At 54.4% G+C, this 16,407-nt stretch overlaps 6 protein-coding genes across 6 annotated transcripts; 2 read left to right on the plus strand and 4 right to left on the minus strand.

The window, feature by feature from the left end:
- The first annotated feature begins 6 nt into the window (after positions 1–6).
- Positions 7–1,878, plus strand: CAOG_01490 (hypothetical protein). The gene is made up of 3 exons (XM_004364301.2): positions 7–217; positions 755–859; positions 984–1,878. Exons 1-3 carry the CDS (start codon positions 55–57, stop codon positions 1,586–1,588), a joined length of 873 nt encoding a protein of 290 aa, XP_004364358.1. The 5' UTR covers positions 7–54; the 3' UTR covers positions 1,589–1,878.
- Positions 1,801–2,632, minus strand: CAOG_08513 (hypothetical protein). Its single transcript, XM_011271793.1, has 3 exons — positions 2,396–2,632; positions 2,119–2,272; positions 1,801–1,994 (listed from the first exon to the last, which is right to left on the minus strand). The coding sequence occupies exons 1-3, from the start codon at positions 2,486–2,488 to the stop codon at positions 1,933–1,935; spliced, it is 309 nt and encodes a 102-aa protein (XP_011270095.1). The 5' UTR covers positions 2,489–2,632; the 3' UTR covers positions 1,801–1,932.
- CAOG_08514 (hypothetical protein) lies at positions 2,621–5,970 on the minus strand. Its single transcript, XM_011271794.1, has 4 exons — positions 5,084–5,970; positions 4,773–4,971; positions 2,889–4,607; positions 2,621–2,761 (listed from the first exon to the last, which is right to left on the minus strand). The coding sequence occupies exons 1-4, from the start codon at positions 5,653–5,655 to the stop codon at positions 2,666–2,668; spliced, it is 2,586 nt and encodes an 861-aa protein (XP_011270096.1). The 5' UTR covers positions 5,656–5,970; the 3' UTR covers positions 2,621–2,665.
- A 1,360-nt stretch (positions 5,971–7,330) lies between these two features.
- CAOG_01493 (hypothetical protein) lies at positions 7,331–8,548 on the plus strand. Its single transcript, XM_004364304.2, has 4 exons — positions 7,331–7,563; positions 7,695–7,826; positions 7,920–8,053; positions 8,146–8,548. Exons 1-4 carry the CDS (start codon positions 7,437–7,439, stop codon positions 8,413–8,415), a joined length of 663 nt encoding a protein of 220 aa, XP_004364361.1. The 5' UTR covers positions 7,331–7,436; the 3' UTR covers positions 8,416–8,548.
- A 53-nt stretch (positions 8,549–8,601) lies between these two features.
- On the minus strand, positions 8,602–12,281 carry CAOG_01494 (hypothetical protein). The gene is made up of 4 exons (XM_004364305.2): positions 10,525–12,281; positions 10,338–10,425; positions 9,976–10,221; positions 8,602–9,839 (listed from the first exon to the last, which is right to left on the minus strand). The coding sequence occupies exons 1-4, from the start codon at positions 12,273–12,275 to the stop codon at positions 8,718–8,720; spliced, it is 3,207 nt and encodes a 1,068-aa protein (XP_004364362.1). The 5' UTR covers positions 12,276–12,281; the 3' UTR covers positions 8,602–8,717.
- A 90-nt stretch (positions 12,282–12,371) lies between these two features.
- On the minus strand, positions 12,372–16,296 carry CAOG_01495 (Gk5 protein). The gene is made up of 8 exons (XM_004364306.2): positions 16,165–16,296; positions 15,517–15,610; positions 15,369–15,444; positions 15,182–15,275; positions 14,429–15,065; positions 13,451–14,274; positions 13,215–13,306; positions 12,372–13,091 (listed from the first exon to the last, which is right to left on the minus strand). The coding sequence occupies exons 1-8, from the start codon at positions 16,267–16,269 to the stop codon at positions 12,527–12,529; spliced, it is 2,487 nt and encodes an 828-aa protein (XP_004364363.2). The 5' UTR covers positions 16,270–16,296; the 3' UTR covers positions 12,372–12,526.
- Positions 16,297–16,407: the final 111 nt, after the last annotated feature.

Raw genomic sequence — 16,407 nt, forward strand, 5'->3', positions numbered from 1 at the left:
GTTCATCCTTTTCTTACCCTTTTTTTCTTCGTCTTTTTTTTTTTTTTTTTCCATATGGTTGCTCCAAACGCTCCCGCTCCTAGCGCTGAGCCTTCGCCCTCGGCGAGCCCGGCCCCCGTCCCCGTCTATGAGACTGTCCGCAGCGCCGTTCTCTCGCAGGCCGGCGGTCTCCTCGGCCTCCTCTTCTGCTTCTTTGGCTACCGTCTCGCCAAGATTGGTGAGTGACTTAAAAAAAAAAAAGCGAATAATCGAAAAAAAAAAAAAGCCGACCCGCCCTATGTCCCTGTGCCTCTCTCTTTGGTCCCTGCCTGAGGGAGGCCGGCGTGTCTGGGCCGCACTTTACGCCTTTCAAGAGGGTGCAGGAGGGAGAGTGCTCGTCTGCTTCGAGCCGAGCGTAGACACGCTGCTTGTAGCGTTCAATTGAAATCTTTGTGATCCTACTCAACCGCCTCAATCGCCTCAATAGCCGCAATAGCAGGAGCAAACCTCGACCAGTACTTCGTGTCGCGCTTGGTGTGGAATGTTTTAACAAAAAAAAAGGCTTCTTTGAGCTAGCAGGCCGAAAGCCAGGCGGTCTGGGAACAGGCAGGGTTTAGTGTGGAAGATATCGTACATGGCAACGAAGGATTAGCTTGAGCACTACCATACTACAAACTCGGATATTACTGGAGCACATTGCTCCAACTGTGACAGCAAAATTATGTGGCCTTGTTTCTCACTCGCTTGAGCACTTTGCAAATGCGAAAATGATCAGTCGTCTTCACTGGCGGCTTCTTTGTCCTCGGCGCCATCTTCTACCTGTTCAGCCCTGGCTTTATCAAGTCGGACCTGTGCTGCGGACCCCAAGGCGAAACCTGGGGTAAGGCCAAATGTTGCATCTGCTGATCTCAATGAGTGTGTTTGCGTTCTGTCTTTGATCATCCTTCATTCATTCGCTCACTCACTCGCTCCCGCTTGCATCTGCCCAACAAACTTTTTCACAGCCCACCTGCTCTTCTCTGCGCTTGTCGGACTCGTTGGCGGCTTGATCGCCCTCAAGCTGATGCGCTTTGGTCTGTTCTGCGTTGGTCTGCTGTTTGGCCTGATTGCCGCCGTCCTGGTTCTGCAAACCCCGCTGGCCACCAGCAGCTTCATGGAGAACGACTTTGCCTTTGGCTTCTTCTATGGCGGCTGTGCCCTGCTGTTCGGTCTGCTTGCCGTGGTGTTTGAGAAGGCCGCCCTCGTGTTCAGCACTGCTGTTGGCGGCGCGTTCGCCTTCTACTTTGCCATTGACTACTGGGTTGGCAGCTCGTTCTCGGACGTCATTGTCTACTTTATCACCCGCGTCCAGACAAGCATCCAGGACTCTGTGCAAAACAACGAGGCGCCCACCATGATCGAGTTTGACCGCTCCTTCTCCGACGACGCGTACATTCTCATCTCCTGCTGGCTCGTCACTGCCCTCTTTGGCGTCATCGTCCAGTACAAGAAGACCAGCAAGGGCTACAACCACCGCGCTCAGCCCCGCCAGCCCAAGTCCGTCGATCAGACGCCTCCGTCCGTCCTTGTCATGCGCAGCCCCGTCGCCAACACGACGAGCGAAATCTAATGACGCCTGTCAAGTACATTGGCAGCGAGACCTGTTCAATGAGGTCCTTCCACCTTGTCGTGTCTTCCTCGTTTTTTGTTTTTTTCCCGTTTTTCCCTCTTCCAACGTGTGCTGTCGACAGCTTTCGTCCGCAGCTCGGCGTGCGCGCACCAGCTTGTGCGCATGGAAATAAGTTTGCCGTTGCTTGCTTATTCTTGTTATGAAGTTCTCCCCATTGCTATGTTGTTGTTATTGTTGGTGTTGTTGTTGATGTTTTCGTTTCAGAATGAAAAAGTGCATTTTTAGACAAACCAAAACCATGCACCACCCTGGTGCTCGTGTTCACTTTGTTGCGAGATATTGAATTACTCAGACTTGACATCGGCTTGTGACCCTTGTGTTGCGCTGGCCTCAGCTGCGCGAGCCTCTGCGTGGTGAAATCCAACAACGAGAAGAACAGTGAGACGACCCATTTCACACCCCACCCCGGACTTTCGATAGTGGCAAAGTATCTCTCTCTACCAAGATGCACATGCTCCCAAGTCACGTACTAGCGAATTGCTTGGCCAGCTGCTCCATGTAGGCGTCTGCTAGTGCTTGCTCGGCCTCGAACTTGGCCTCGTCGAACGCGTCGTCGTCCTCCTCTGCTGGCGGGACTGGAATGTTCATTGTGGGCAGTGCACTCATGAATGACTGCAAGAGCTTCTGCTCAGTGTGATTGATGGAGGGGAGACCAAAGACGAGGTGAGTTTTGCTTTGCCTTGTTGTTGTACATGCAACACACACGCGCGCACGCACGCGGCGCCAAGTTTGGTGATCGCATCATACCTTGTTGAGGTGGTCTGTTTGTGAGATTTCGCGCACAACCTCACCAGAGGTGGCAGGAACAGCGGCTGCGGCTGCGGAATTGTTGTCGCTCATTTTCGCAGTGAAAACTCAGAGTTAGCAAGTCAAAGAAAAGAGTAAACTGAGAATATATTTGGAGACAAGGACGCTTCCTCGACGCACAACGTACACACACACAAAAAAAATGCGAAAAGAAACAAACAAAACCGAGAAAACAAGAAAAGAAAAACATTTTGATGCTTCAACAAAGCTCTAAGACTCGTTCAGCACGCGCTGGAGATTGAACAGAGTCAGCTTGTCGTCATTGGAGCGCACTAGCCGTTCAAGATTGGTGATTCGCCAATCGACCTGCACAACAACAACAACCAAGCCAGTGAGCGACAAAGCGACGAGTGCAAAAACATACACACCCCCCCCCAAAAAAAAAAAAAAATCAACCACACCAAAGTCCAAATGAAGCACTCTGCAATCTCACCTGCTGCATAAAAACCACAGTAAACGCATCCTTCTTGTTGGGAATGGGCGACACCATAAACCCGGAGGTCCACATTTTGCACCGCACGCCGTCTTTGGTTTCGGGGCACGCGCGGTGGGTGATGGAGCGGAACAAAATGTACTTGTCGCCAGTCACGCGGTCGTTCTGCAGCACCACGCGCAGGACGCAAAAGTCGCGCGCACGACGCGCGTGGAAAGGTGGGCCTTGGTTGAGATGGAAGACGGTCACGCAATCGTTGAGACTCTCGACCACCTGCGCGCTAACAAACTTTGGCATCCACTTTGCACGTGCTTCGCTCATGTCCATCAGCGCATTCCACAGCTTGGCCTCGGGGGCGTTGATGACGCGGCGGTAGCGGCGACAGCGGACAGGCTTGGTCTCAAACTTTTTGAAAACGTCCGTGCCATCATGATGCTCGGTCAAGACCCACCGTATGCCAGAGACAACAGGGATGCCGGAAGCCGTAGCGCCACCGGGAATGTGCGGCGGGTTGGGATTCATCGAGCTCGAGGCGGCGCCAGTCGGTGCCCACACCAAATCGTTCACGTCCATCGACGCGGGTCGCTTGTTGAGAGTAATGTGAGGCGTGTTGGCTGCATTCATGGATGATTGCGCGCGAAGAGGTTGCTTGGCTGACGATTGCTGCTGCGCGCCTACCGACAATGCGTTGGCAAAGTTTGCAGCACTCCCGGAAGGGCTGGTGTTTGCTACCAATGACAGCTGGCCATGATCTGAGGTTGAAGGGGAAATGCTCCCTTTCAACGTCGCCGTGGAGCCGCCGACTTCGGCCACAAAGTCGCGCAGCATTTCAATATGCACATTCGCCCCGCCGCCACTTTCCGACAGGTACTCGAGCATGTCGCCGTACAACTCCGAGTCCAAGAAGCGACGATACGTGTCGTTGCGCATCAGGTTGAAGATCTGTCTTTGGGCATCGTCAAACAAGGAAATCGGTGGCCGCTCGGTGCTGGCACACAGCTCGTCGTACGACTCTTTGAGGGCAGACCGCACTTGGGTGGACAGATTGACAACGAACGGCGCCTGCTGCAGGACGTACGAGCTGAACACTTCAATGGCGTGGGACAGGCAGTCTTCGTCCGTCTCGTCGGCGTATGCGGCCTTGAATGCCTCCACGGCGAGCCAAAAGTCGAGGTTTTCGACGCTAAACTCGCTCTCCAGGAAGCGCGCATAGTAGATGCGCGAAAACACACCATGCAGCACGTCCTGGAGCGACAGGAAGACTTCGGAATTGTCGCCATCCACGCTATCGGCGCGCCCCGACCGCAGGCCGCCTTGTCTGGACGCTTCTTCGACCGATAGTTGTGGCCCGAGTGCGCCAAGTCCTGGACGCGAGGAGCCGTTCGGCTTTTCCTTGCTGGGTACGCGGCCAAGCGGCGCGTGTTGAGGAGGCACCAAGGATTGGCTGGGTTCGATGGAACTGCTCGGAGTCGGCGAGCCAGGCGTCGGGGTCACTTGCGGCGAGGGCGATGGCGAGCGCTCTGTTGCCAGTCGCTCGTTCAAATAGTCTTGCATTTGCACAATCTTCTTGGCGAGCCTCATGCTGGCTCGTCGGCGCTCGTCGCTCATGGGCGTCACAACAGTGCGAGGCATCACGATGCGTTCGAGGCCAAGCGTCTTGGCGACGTTGATGGCCATGGCCTCCTCATTGTTGTATGTGATGAGGTGTTTTGGGTCCATCTGGGATGTTGTCATCAGAGAAAGAAGCAGAGTAGGAACCAAAATGCGTCAGAGACAGAGAAGAATGTGAGGTTTGAATCGAAAAGAGCACGCCTGAACAAACAAACGAACAAACAAACAAACGAAAACAACAACCACCACCACCCCCTGGCCAAAGCTTCGCACCTGTTGTAGAAACGCAACGTCGCACGAGTCGCCGCTCGCGGCGTCTGCGTACGAGCGCACCATGTAGCCGGAAATGCCCAGCTCGGCACGCACAATTCGGCTGACTCGAGGTGTCGCTGGATGGTTGACCGATCGAAACAGCACAAACGTGGCATTGTCCCGGACGATTTGGCGTTCCAGAATGACAAGTTCTCGAGCTCTATACAGGAGGTGCAAACAAGAACAAAGACGGCGAATGAATGAATGAAAATGAGACAATCGACTCTGGTTTTCTCCCTCGCTAGTCTCTTTGGGACGACGGGAGCTGTTACCTATGAACGGTCGTTGCTGCATATTGCAGACGCACGACCTTGGCTTGCTCGGCAGGGAATTGCTGAATGACCTCTGAATCGATGAGCTTCGAGTCCCACTTGCGACGCTTGACCGAAAAGTCCTCGAGCAGCCGGACGACGGTCGCGCCGGCAGCATGAATCCGCTTGAGCTCGCGCGTGCAAATGTACGGCTTGCTGAACTTTTTCTGGTACAGCTTGAGCTCATTCCGGTTGTAGCAGAGCGTCCACAGATCCGAGACCAGGTCGCCATTCAGACCCGTCTCGCGCACAAAGTCCTCCACCCGCAACGCAGCAATCTCGGCCTCAATGTTAAACTCTGACGGTGACGATGCTGCTGATGGTGATGCTGCTGCTGCTGCTGCTGCTGATGTGGATGATGATGATGCTGTTGCTCCTGCAGCCGGCGCAGGGGACCCCGACGAGAGCGGGCTCTTGGTGAGCGAGCCAGGCGAAGTGGGCGCTTGGACTGGCCGACTGCTGCTGGCACCAGCAGCACCAGGAGCAGCGCCGCGCGTCAGTGCTGCAACAAAGTCGTCGTGCTCGGCTGACATTGCAAGCGAGATAAAAGAGAAAGAGAGATGTGAAGTGGGTTTGAACACTGAGGAGAGAGAGAGAGAGAAGCGGTCGAAGGAATGGAACGAGATTGAGCGAGCTCAGACGTATGTGGAGTGAGTGTGAGTGAGAGAGGCACAGACCAACGGAGTCGAAGAGGAGCAAACGTCGGTGCTGTGCTTTTGAGGGGGGGGGGAGAAAAAAAGTCGCGTCCCCCTTCCTCACCCAGTTTCACAAGCGTGTGCTGTGCGCTGAACAGCAAGTGAAGTGAACGAGTTTTGAAGTTTTGGAGAAAAAAAAAAAAAAAAAAAAAAAAAAAAAAGATGGATGCACTTTTTTAGTCTTTCGCTTTTTGGGGGTTTTTGTATTGCTCTTCGTCTTCTGCTTTGCTTTTGACCGTCGCTCACGTTTGGTTTTGTGGTGTAACGGAACTTGAAACGTCGGGTGAGAAGCACAAACGCACGAAGAACACGAGACGAAGAACAGCAAAACCAAACAGAAAAACAAGCACGAAAAAAAAAGGAGCAGCGAAAAGCGAAAAAAAAAAAAAAAAAAAAAAAAAACCGACAATGACCGAGAATTAAAAAAAAAAAAAAGAGTAAAATAAAAAATCAAAAAGAAGAAGAAAAAAGGGCAAGGCAACGAAATAGATCGTTCAGACCCTCGGAGATCAATGCAGCATGTGTTGACAGAGAAGAGTCGCTGTCTGAGGTTCAATCGCAGCTCACCAAGTGCAAGGCGATGGTGAAGACGAGGGGAAAGGGGGGAGGGGCGGCGTTGAATTGAAATCAAACAAGAGAACAAGTATGAAGCCAGATGAAAAATTCGCGTCAGACCTCACAAATGCTAAACCAAGTGCTCACATTCAACACAACGAGGTGCAAGGTGCAAGGGCGGATGGGGAAATGTCGAGAGCGAGAGTACTCAAAAAATGTCAAGGAGCAACGTCGTGCAAAGAGCAGCAAAAAACCACTTGAACGGCATCCACAATTCGCACAATTTCGGGCAAAATTCACCAAAAAATTCACAAGATCAACTAACCGCGGCCTGCACGAGGGAAAGTCGAGATCGCGCGGCCTGGCTGGATGAATAGTCGATGAAAGTCTTCTTGTTCCATGCGGACGGGATTTTGCTGGGGGCTCGCGCTGCTCAGCGAATGTTTTGTGATTGACATTTTCATCTCTTTTTTAGGACGCGTGGGAACAGCTCTCAAGTTGCAGATCATTTTGAAAGGACGCCTGATTTGGGGGAGGGGGTATGAGGCCTTACATGATGTGAATTGACAGAACCACGAGACTACTTGACCAATCTTCTTTAGGAGCTCGGCGGTTCAACGGTCAAGAACAGCAGCATGGAGGCTGAAATCTCGAACTTCCCGATTGCCTCGTCTCCCTCTCCCTTCTACGGGCACGTTTTCTTACCTGCAATGAATCAGGAAGAGCACAAAACACAGCTAATGTGTCTACACAGAGCGATCGCAGCGTTCTAATCGCACACTGTCTGATTTCGATTTCGCGCGCGAAACAGATCAACAACGCATCAATGCGGTGTTGCTCCGGGGCTTCTGGACTTGCTCGATTTGCAAGCATGACTCTAGTGTTATTCGTTCATCCCAAACTTTGTTTTGTTGCATCCAGCGTATTGCCTCTGTCTGAGATGGTCAGTCTCCCTTTCCCACCGCTTTTCGCTCCTCTTCTTCTTCGTTCGATCGTCGTCGTCGTCGTCCCCCTCTCTACGCATTATACAGGACAAACTCCTTCCTTTCTTTTTGTTGTCCAACATGTCGTCTGCTTCCATGGTGGAAGACGCGGCTGGCGTTGCTGCTCCACAGCTCGCTCTTTCAGGAACAGGCGTCAATGCTGCACCAACCACGGATGCGCCGTTCTACCTGCTCGGGCGCCGAAAAGGTAAAGGGGGACTTTTCAAAGCAAACTGCAGTCCCATTGACATTGAGGCTGCTTGCCCCTTCTGCTTGCCCCTTCAAACGCGATCGGCGGTCTCACACGTAACCGCCCTTGTTTTGCGCGCTTTGGTACAGTGGAAGAGACGCTCACCGCTGCGACCAACCTGCTCGAGCACCACGGATTACAAGACTTGCTTGATCAAGCTCAGGCCATGTCCAAGGAAACGGTCGCATTGCAGCTCTCCGCTGCCATCCCTCATCTTCCAGGTAAGCACTTTTTGTCACTCGTGGTCACTCTCGAGCAAGTTGCTTCTCGTGTCTCAATTCATGGCATTGCGCTCGCTCGTGTATGCGATACAGGAAACGAGATCGGTCGGGCCGCACCCGAAGAGCGCCTGCAATCCATCATCGATCGACCGCCAATCATGGGCAAAGCGTTAGTCCCCATCTCTGAAGGAACGCTTCGACGTGCATTCACTCTTCAGCCCGGCACGGTGAGTCAACTCCTGGGTTTCATGAATGCCGCCAGCCAGTCCGGCCTGCATGCGCGATTTATTCACTTTGTGACTTGTTAATGTTTGCACAGATTGATAACGTGCCCTTTCTTCGAGAAACAGAACGCGTCAGGCAACAACCCCCACCCATCGTTCAAAAGCACAAGCTCGATGATGCACAGGAGGAAACGGAAGAAGAGCGCGCGCGCCGCAAGCGTGAAAAGAAGGACAAGAAAGACAAGAAGGACAAATCTGATAAGAAGGACAAGAAGGAAAAGAAGGACAAGTCCGAGAAGAAGGAAAAGAAGGAAAAGAAAGAGAAAAAGGAAAAGAAGGAAAAGTCTGACAAGCGAGATAGCTAGCTTGAAGGGAGCTGGAACGACACTGAGCATCCGCTTTTTGGTTGCCCTTACGAGGATCACCTCCCTCAACCGAACACTGAACGTCAGCCACAATTCAATCACAGTAATGACGAAATAATAAACCTGCCAGGCATTTCCTTCATCAGATCCATAGCAATCAATCAATCAACAACTGAAATGAAGGGATTCGACATGAAAATGTATCGACATTGCTCGAGCGCACACACTCAACCATCATCAAACAAACGAGTGCACACACTCAAAGGGGGAAAGGAAAAAGGTATCCATCATCAAACAAAATATCAAGGAGCTGGAGCCGAAGCCAAACCATCGCCCGCAACGGCAGGGGTTGGCAGCTCGGAGCTAGATGCGCTGGCAGCCGGCCGGACGGGAGTGAACGCACCAGATGTGCCACTCCTCTGGCCGATGGCAGGCTGTGGAGCCCCGGCTCGCAAAGTCGAAGGCGGCTGCTGCGAACTCGATGCCGGTCGTCCGGATGACATGTCAGGAACAAGACCCGATTGGGATGCACGACCGCGCCCGCCCGTGGAATGCCCGCCGGGCTGCGTGCGGAGGCGATACGCAATGGCAAAGTAGGACGTGAAGATTTGCATCATGGTGTTGAGAATCGTGAGGTTGTCGGGCTCAAAGACCAGGGTCATGTAGTGGAGCGGGGCGCTTTGGAGCACATTCACAAAGAACTGCTTCTTGTACCCAGGGTCGACGCCGACCAGTGAGACCTTGTGCAAATCGGCAGAGAGAATCAGGGTTCCCTGCTCAAACACTTCAAATTGGCGTGCGCCAATCACGACTGTTGCGCGTCTGCTCTTGATCTTGGAGAAGAGCGAAGTGATAGCTCGAGGCACCAACAGCTTGACGGCGTCGAGGTGCGATCTTGGGCCCTCGACAGTGGCTGGGGCCTCGGGTGGAACAATGTCCGCACAACCCCAGTAAATGACGTCAAAGGTGCGCTTCTCAATCACGAATTGCATTTCGCCGCTTTCGTCCAGCACGGGGATATGGGCAGGAGCCGGGCTGGGCAGCGCCTCGAGGACGGCGAGCGCGGTGGCCAACGGCGATGCGGGAGGCTGTGGAGGCTGCGGCTCTTGTGGTGGTGGGGCTTGCTTGGCAGGCGAAATCTCGGCTGCCGTAAGGTCTGGCGCAGAGTCGGACGCGAAAAACATGGGGGTCGAAGGTGCAGATGGGGAGGAGGTAGCGGTCGAGGGTGCAGTCGCCGAGGCCGGTTTGCTCGTAAAAATGGAAGGGCTGCTCTCCAATCGCGACAGCAGCCAGTTGGTGCGCGGTTTCGAGGGTGCAGGTGACGGTGTAGCTGCCGAGCTGCCTGTAGTGGCTTCGGTGTCGTTCACGCCTTCGAGCAAGTCGACCGAAGATGGTTGCCTGGAAACGGATGGAGAGTCTTCCACCTGGAAGGATGGGAGGCAGAGGCGGAAGGGGGTGATTGGCGAAGACAACAAGAAAACAAACAACTCATGAGTCACACGTTGGTGGTGCAACATGACGCCATCAAAAAACGGCCCTTATCACAACGCGTCGACTTACTTCATCGCCATCCACCGCTATCAAGTCGCCTGTGGGGACCTTCTCGGCCAGCGTGTCAAACTCGGCAGCTTCGGCGACATTCTTGATGACGGCCATCCACTCGTCACGATCGCGCTCGTTCTCGGCCTGCAGCACCAAGGGATGCTTGGCGATCGCCGGGGACGTGACTGAGAATGCAAATCGTCGATCATCCAAATCGTGGACGGTCGCTGTTGCGTTGTGGAGATGCGTGGCAACATGGACAACCTGGGATGTGGAAGTGGGATTGAATTGGGTGGTGAAAACAAAATCAGAATGAGTCCGAGACGATGAGCAGGCTTTTGGTTACATCTTTTGGGGGTGGGGAGGGGGGAAAAACTCACGTTGTTGTCATCGCTAAAGACCAACTGGTGGTCCACAACATCAAACCAGACGCGGTCCCAACGGCGCCCGTTTTTGCCAATCTTGTTTCTGTTGAGAAAGGGCCCCCAAACAATCAGTGAGCAATGGCTGCTAGAGCAAACAAAAACAACAGTTGTGCAATCCATCGCAAAGCCCATCAGCTCTTACGTGCGGAGCATCAGATAGCCCGTCTTGGTGATAAGCGACAGGTTGGCGGGAAGATAATCAGCAAAGGGATCATCGGGGTCAGCGTCGGGATTGTACTTGGCCGCGTACTCTTGCTCAATGTGCTCCACAAGTCCTGGAAGACGTTGCAAATCTTTGGTCGCAAACTCGCGCGACTCGGCCAGCTCGGTGTTGAGTGTTTGCAAGAATGGTCGAACTTGATTCTGAAAGTAGTTGGCTCCCATCTGAAAGTAGGAGGCTTGGGCGTGCATGAACGCGAGCATGGGCTCGAGCAGCGCAGCCTTGCGCTCGTGTTGGAAGCGCCGCATGGCCACGTAGTACTCGAGCGACGCAACGTGAAACTTTTTCCGCGCGGCATACAACTCGGCGTTGGCCTCAAACCTGGCCTTCTCGGTCTCCTTGCGCTTGGACATGCGCGCATACCGCTGGCAGGCAGACTCGTGCTCGGCTGCCGCTTCCTCGAGCTTGGCGCTGGCCACCTTGACGCTTTTGAGCTGGTCCTGCATGAGACGCTGCAGCGGCTGCATGAGGACAGACGACAGCTGCCCTTGGTGCAGCTCCTGCCACGAGTGGATTTCGTGCATAATGTTGCTGAATTTGGCCATGGCCGACTCAAACGAGAGGTCCCGCTCCGTCGCCACACCCGACCCAGCAATCTGCACGTCATAGGGTGCTTGGGGCGAGGGGATGGCGGTCTGCCGCGCCGGCGGGGCAGGCGAGTGGATCAAGGATTCCGCGCTCAGCTTGGGAAAAGCTCCGAGCTGCTGGGCGACGTTGTGCATGGCTTTGGACGAGAGCTCGACAGCCTTGTGCAGACGGTTGCCCTCGCCAATGAGCATGGACGCGTAGTGGCCCGTGGCAGCAGCCTCCTTGCTGTACGAGTGGAAGGTTTGCAGCAGCTTGGGCGAGGTGTGGACGCAATCGAGCAGTGTTGGGCTTCGCGCCAGAGCAGGAGCAGATCCATCAGCAAGCGGTGTCGGCTCTTGGCTCGCAGCAGTGCGCACGTCGTGAGACGATGGACGAGCAGTCGAGTTTGGCGGGTTTCGAATGCCATCTGCCAGAGCCTCGTCGGCATCTGTCTGTTCAAGACTGTCGGCCCCACTTGGAGTCAGCTCTGATGCGATTGAAACAAAGGTGGTCGTCGAAGCAGCTGGAGCGGGCTCTGGCACGAGCACATTGGCTTGAGGAGCGCCGCTATTGTTGAGCGACGTGGCGTCCGACGACTTGGACGAGCTCGTGGTCGCACTCGCGGGCACGGCGATGGACGCTGATACGTCCTTGTTCTCCCACGCAGCGGTCGGCTGGGTCTCTCGGGCGGCACTGGCACTGGCACTGGCACTGGCACTTGCAGCATCAGCATCAGCATCAGCTTCGGAAGGAGCATCAACAGCCGTGCCGCTGTGGCCCTGCAGCAGACCGTTGCTCGTGACAAAGTTGCTGCTGTTGAGACTGTCCGAGCTGCCGCCCAGCGTGGTGGCCGCGGGCCCGCTCATGTGAGGGACGACGGCGCCAATCATCAGCTGCACGGCGGCAGGCTCGTCGTTGTCGTCGCCGTCAAAGCTCAGCGCGTCGAGCTCGACTGGGGGCACGTCCAGCAGCAGCAGCTGGTCCTGGTGGTGGTGGTGGTCATCGTGGTGGTCGCTGTGGTGCATGAACGCCGCATCGGGGTCTGCGTCGTCGGCAGAGTGGCTGGCTGCGGTGGTTTCAGGGTCGTCTGCTGCAGCAGAATCCATTCGGGGAAGAAAGAAAAAAAACAAAGTGAGTTTTTTGCTTTTGATCTTTTGGCTTTGATTTTACGATAAACTTCAACTTGATCATCGTGTAGCAGATTCGCTTTGGTGAACAGCAGTCTCGTCATCATTGAACAAAAAAAAACGTCAAGATCAACCATGCAAAACCGAAACGACCAGCGGCATGCGACGAAAAAAAGCACACAATACAACAAACAAGCACAAGAAACAGGTGACAGAAAAAAATGGGTCTTCTACCAGTGAGCGTTGTGAAGCTTGGCAGCCGCTTGGACAAAGTCCACATGCGAGGCATACAGCGCGAGACTCTGGTCAATGGCAACCCACTTGACGGCGCCGGCATCGTCGCCAGCCTGGAGCTTGAAGGCCTCAAACACGGTGGTGTCGTCGTGGAAGTTGACGGCGACCGTCTCCATCCAGGCGTTGTCAGTGTTGCGTGGATCGTCGACATAGCCCTTGAACACGGTCACGCCGTTGCCAAACAGCTGGTCGATTTGAGTTTCGAGCTCCTTCTTGCGCTCCTCGGACGCTTCGACCGAGTTCATGGCCTCCTCGCCAAACTCCTTCTTGAGGGTGGCCGAGACCGTGTCGCCGGGCTCCACCATGCCGCCAGGAATGGCCCATTGGCCGTTGTCCTTGCGCTTGATGGCGACAAACTCCAAGACGGGCTTGCCGTCGACAAGAATTTGCTTGCCGCTCTCGTCCCGCTGCCACCGCGTCACCACCGGGTCTGCGGCATGGTTGGGGCCCCATCGTCCAAGCAGTCCGCGCCCTGCAAGACCAGTGCGGCCCTTGGGGTTGCTGCAGAAAGGACATGCAAAGACAGAGAGAAGAGACCAAGAATGAGTGTGATTGCTCTCATCGTGATTCATCACAACCAACACGAAACAAGCAGCAAAAGTAGAGAGCGGAAACAACTGTTACCGAGGGAGACCATCAACGATCTGGTAGGTGCCTTCAAAGCTGGTGCGGTCCACAGCGCCATCCACGGCGTTGAACTTGAGGTCGGCCTTTTCCTACACGAGAGGCAAAATGCAGCAAGTCAAGCAACAATTCAAAATGCCGGCAAAACGTTAGTGAGTCTCCAACAACAACAAAAAAAACCCCCTGACAGATAAACCAAACAAAAACAAAAAACATAAAATTTGAACAAAACTCACGGTACGAACGTCGACATCCGCCCAAGCCGGCTTGCTCAGCACAACAGGAGCAGTGTAGTCCGTCGGTGAGTAGTTGGGGAAATCGGCACTCCAGGACACGACGGAATCCGACACGGCAGCGCGCTTGACGCCGCCTTGGTACGTCTCCTCTCGCGCTTTGGTGTGCGGCTTGCTGGCGGACGCTGCCCCGCTGGTTGAAGCCTTGGGAGCGTGCATGGAGCGAAGCGACTCCTGTCGGTCGAGCGCTGCTCCGGGCTTGTCGTTGGCGGGGTCGTGGAAGTAGCTGCCCTTCAGATCAAAGCTCAGGCAGCGCTGCACAGTGCGTTCCCAGAAGCGGAAGGTGTCGCGGACAGCCTGCGACAGGGGTTGCGGCTGGAAGACACGCTGGGACTTGCGCAGAGCAGACAGCTCGTCTCGGGAGGTCCAGATGCCCGCCGCGAGGCCCGCAAGGAAGGCAGACCCCAATGCAGTCATGTCAAGCGTCTCTGCAATGTCGAGCGGTGTTTGGGTCAGCGTACTGCACAGCTGAAGGAGGAAGGCGTTGCGGCATACACCGCCGTCCATGCGGACAGAGTTGAGGCGGATGGGAACATCCGTCTTGAGAATATCAAACAATTGCTTGAACTGGTACGCGATCGCCTCGAGCAGCGCGCGAACGCAGTGCTCTTTGGTGGAGCCAAAGGTCAGGCCCATGAATGCAGCGCGCGCGTTGGGGTCATTGTACGGCGCCTGCAGGCCGTTGAAACCGGGCACGAGGTAGACACCGTCCGAATCAGGAACGGACTCTGCCATTGCCTGCGTCTGTCCAGGCTCCTGGTACAAGCCTACACAGTATTTTGGTTGTCGTGGTTGGAAGGAACCAAAACAACAAAAAGGAGGGGGACGGGGAGGGGTGGCATGACAAAAAAAAAAGTGAGCAACTCTCTAGCTGAGCGGCATGACAGAAGAATTAGTGAATAGGAAGCACCAAATGCTTACCAAAGCGTTGGCCCCATTCAATCATGGAGCCAGCAGAAGATGCGACCGCCTCGGCGAGAAAGACAACCTCGTCGCCAATCTTCCATGCGACAAGCGGGTAGAGGCCCTTGTCGGAAGCGTGGGGCTTGGAGCCAGTGTTAATGTCCATCATCATGCCAGTGCCAATCGTGACCTTGACATCGCCACGCTTGAAGCAGCACTCGCCGAACAGGGCGCTTTGCTGATCCGCAACCACCGCAGTGATTGGGATGGGCGCGCCGAACAGGGAGGCTTCCGTCGAGCCGAAAGTGCCGCTGGTGTCGCGAATCTCTGGAAAGATGCTGCGCGGGATGGACAGCATGTTGATCACAAAGTCGTTCCAGCCCATTTGGAAGGGGTCGAACAGGCCGGTCGAGCTCATGTTGGAGTAATCGGTCGCGTGAAGGGCGCCGGCGGAGAACTTGTACAGCAGCCACGTGTCGACGGTGCCGAACATGAGCTTGCCTGCCTTGGCCATCGGCAGCGCTTCGGGAATGTTTTGGAAGATCCACGCAAGGCGAATGGAAACCTGCACCGTCGTGAAGGTGAACGAGCTGGCGGCCTTCATGCGCGAGGCGCGTGTGAACGTGTGGGCCAGCTTGGCACCCGTCGTGACGGACTAGACGAAGTACGCGGCGGAAAAAAACAAACAACAAAGTGAGGAACAAAACGAAACGGAACGATACAAGAGACAAAAAAGCAGCGGTCAAAAAATGAAGAGACAGCTGAACCAACCTTCATCGAAAAGGACGAATTCCACTCGCGGCAAAGCTTGGCCGCACGCAAGTCTTGCCAAGTGATAAAGTTATGCAGGGGCTTGCCAGTGTCGCTGCAGGCGTGAAGCCAAGGGGGGTAACGTTAGTGTTTTGAAGGTTCAATTGAAACGACATCGACAAACAAACGCAACACAAGGTCCTTTTACCGATTCCAGTTGGTGAACGAGTTTCGCTGCGTGGTGATGCCCAAGCACGAGATCTGAGCTGCTGGGACCTTGGACGCTGTGGGTTTGGCACACAAAAACGGTCAGAAATGGATGTTTCCATTGAGGACAGCAATGCTGCACCCATTACCTTTGATAGCATCGGTGATGACCTGCTTGCACTGCGACCACAGAATCTCGGGATCCATTTCAATCCAGCCAGGGTGCGGGTAGATCGGGATGGTCTGGTTCAGTGCACACAAGAACGGGGGATTAGTGGTAAGGTCGAGATTAGCATTGAGGTTGGAACTCGTGATTGCCGTTGCTATTGCTGTTTTGGGATGTGAGTGTGTGTGCTATCTATTATTGCACTGGTGGATGTCGCCACACTCACACACAGCATTGACAAAGAGAGCGAAGAAGAAAAAAAAAAAAAAAAAAAAGAGGACAATAATAATAATCATCGCTGCGAAGAATCACAGTGCTTCAGCTGCAGCGTGAGTGACGACCGCCCAGAGCAGGACAGCGCGACCAACAACAAGCGAGGAAGGTGGCTGGGTGTCGAGTGACGAGACTCGTGTGGGTTGGCTGTGCAGGGAAGAAGGAGCACACAAGTCTCAATTTGCATTGAGCTCGAGGCGGGGCTCATTATTTCCCCCTCGCCCTTCCTCTGTCAGTCTTCACTCCAATGCACTCCGGCCACACACTCGAGCAGACAAGGGAGCCCTTTCTGTGTAATCCATCGATGGCGTGGGGAGGGAGGGGGGGTGGCTGAGGAGGAGAAACTGTTGTTGGTCACCTTGACATAGGACGAGCCATGCACTTTGGTGTGCTGATCCAGAACGACGGCCCGGATGCCAGTTGTGCCCACATCCAGCGAGAGGACGTACTTGAGATCAGACATCCTGAGACGTTGAGAATAATAATAATAATAAGAAAAAAAAAGAGTGCAGAGTGGTAAATTCGTACACTTTTGAATCATCGACAAGAAACGCTTTGATTGTTTGGATTTGAATGCAAAACGCTGGTGTTCTCAGATAGC

This window comes from Capsaspora owczarzaki, assembly GCF_000151315.2.
Source record: "Capsaspora owczarzaki ATCC 30864 unplaced genomic scaffold supercont2.2, whole genome shotgun sequence".
NCBI lineage: Eukaryota > Filasterea > Ministeriida > Capsasporidae > Capsaspora > Capsaspora owczarzaki.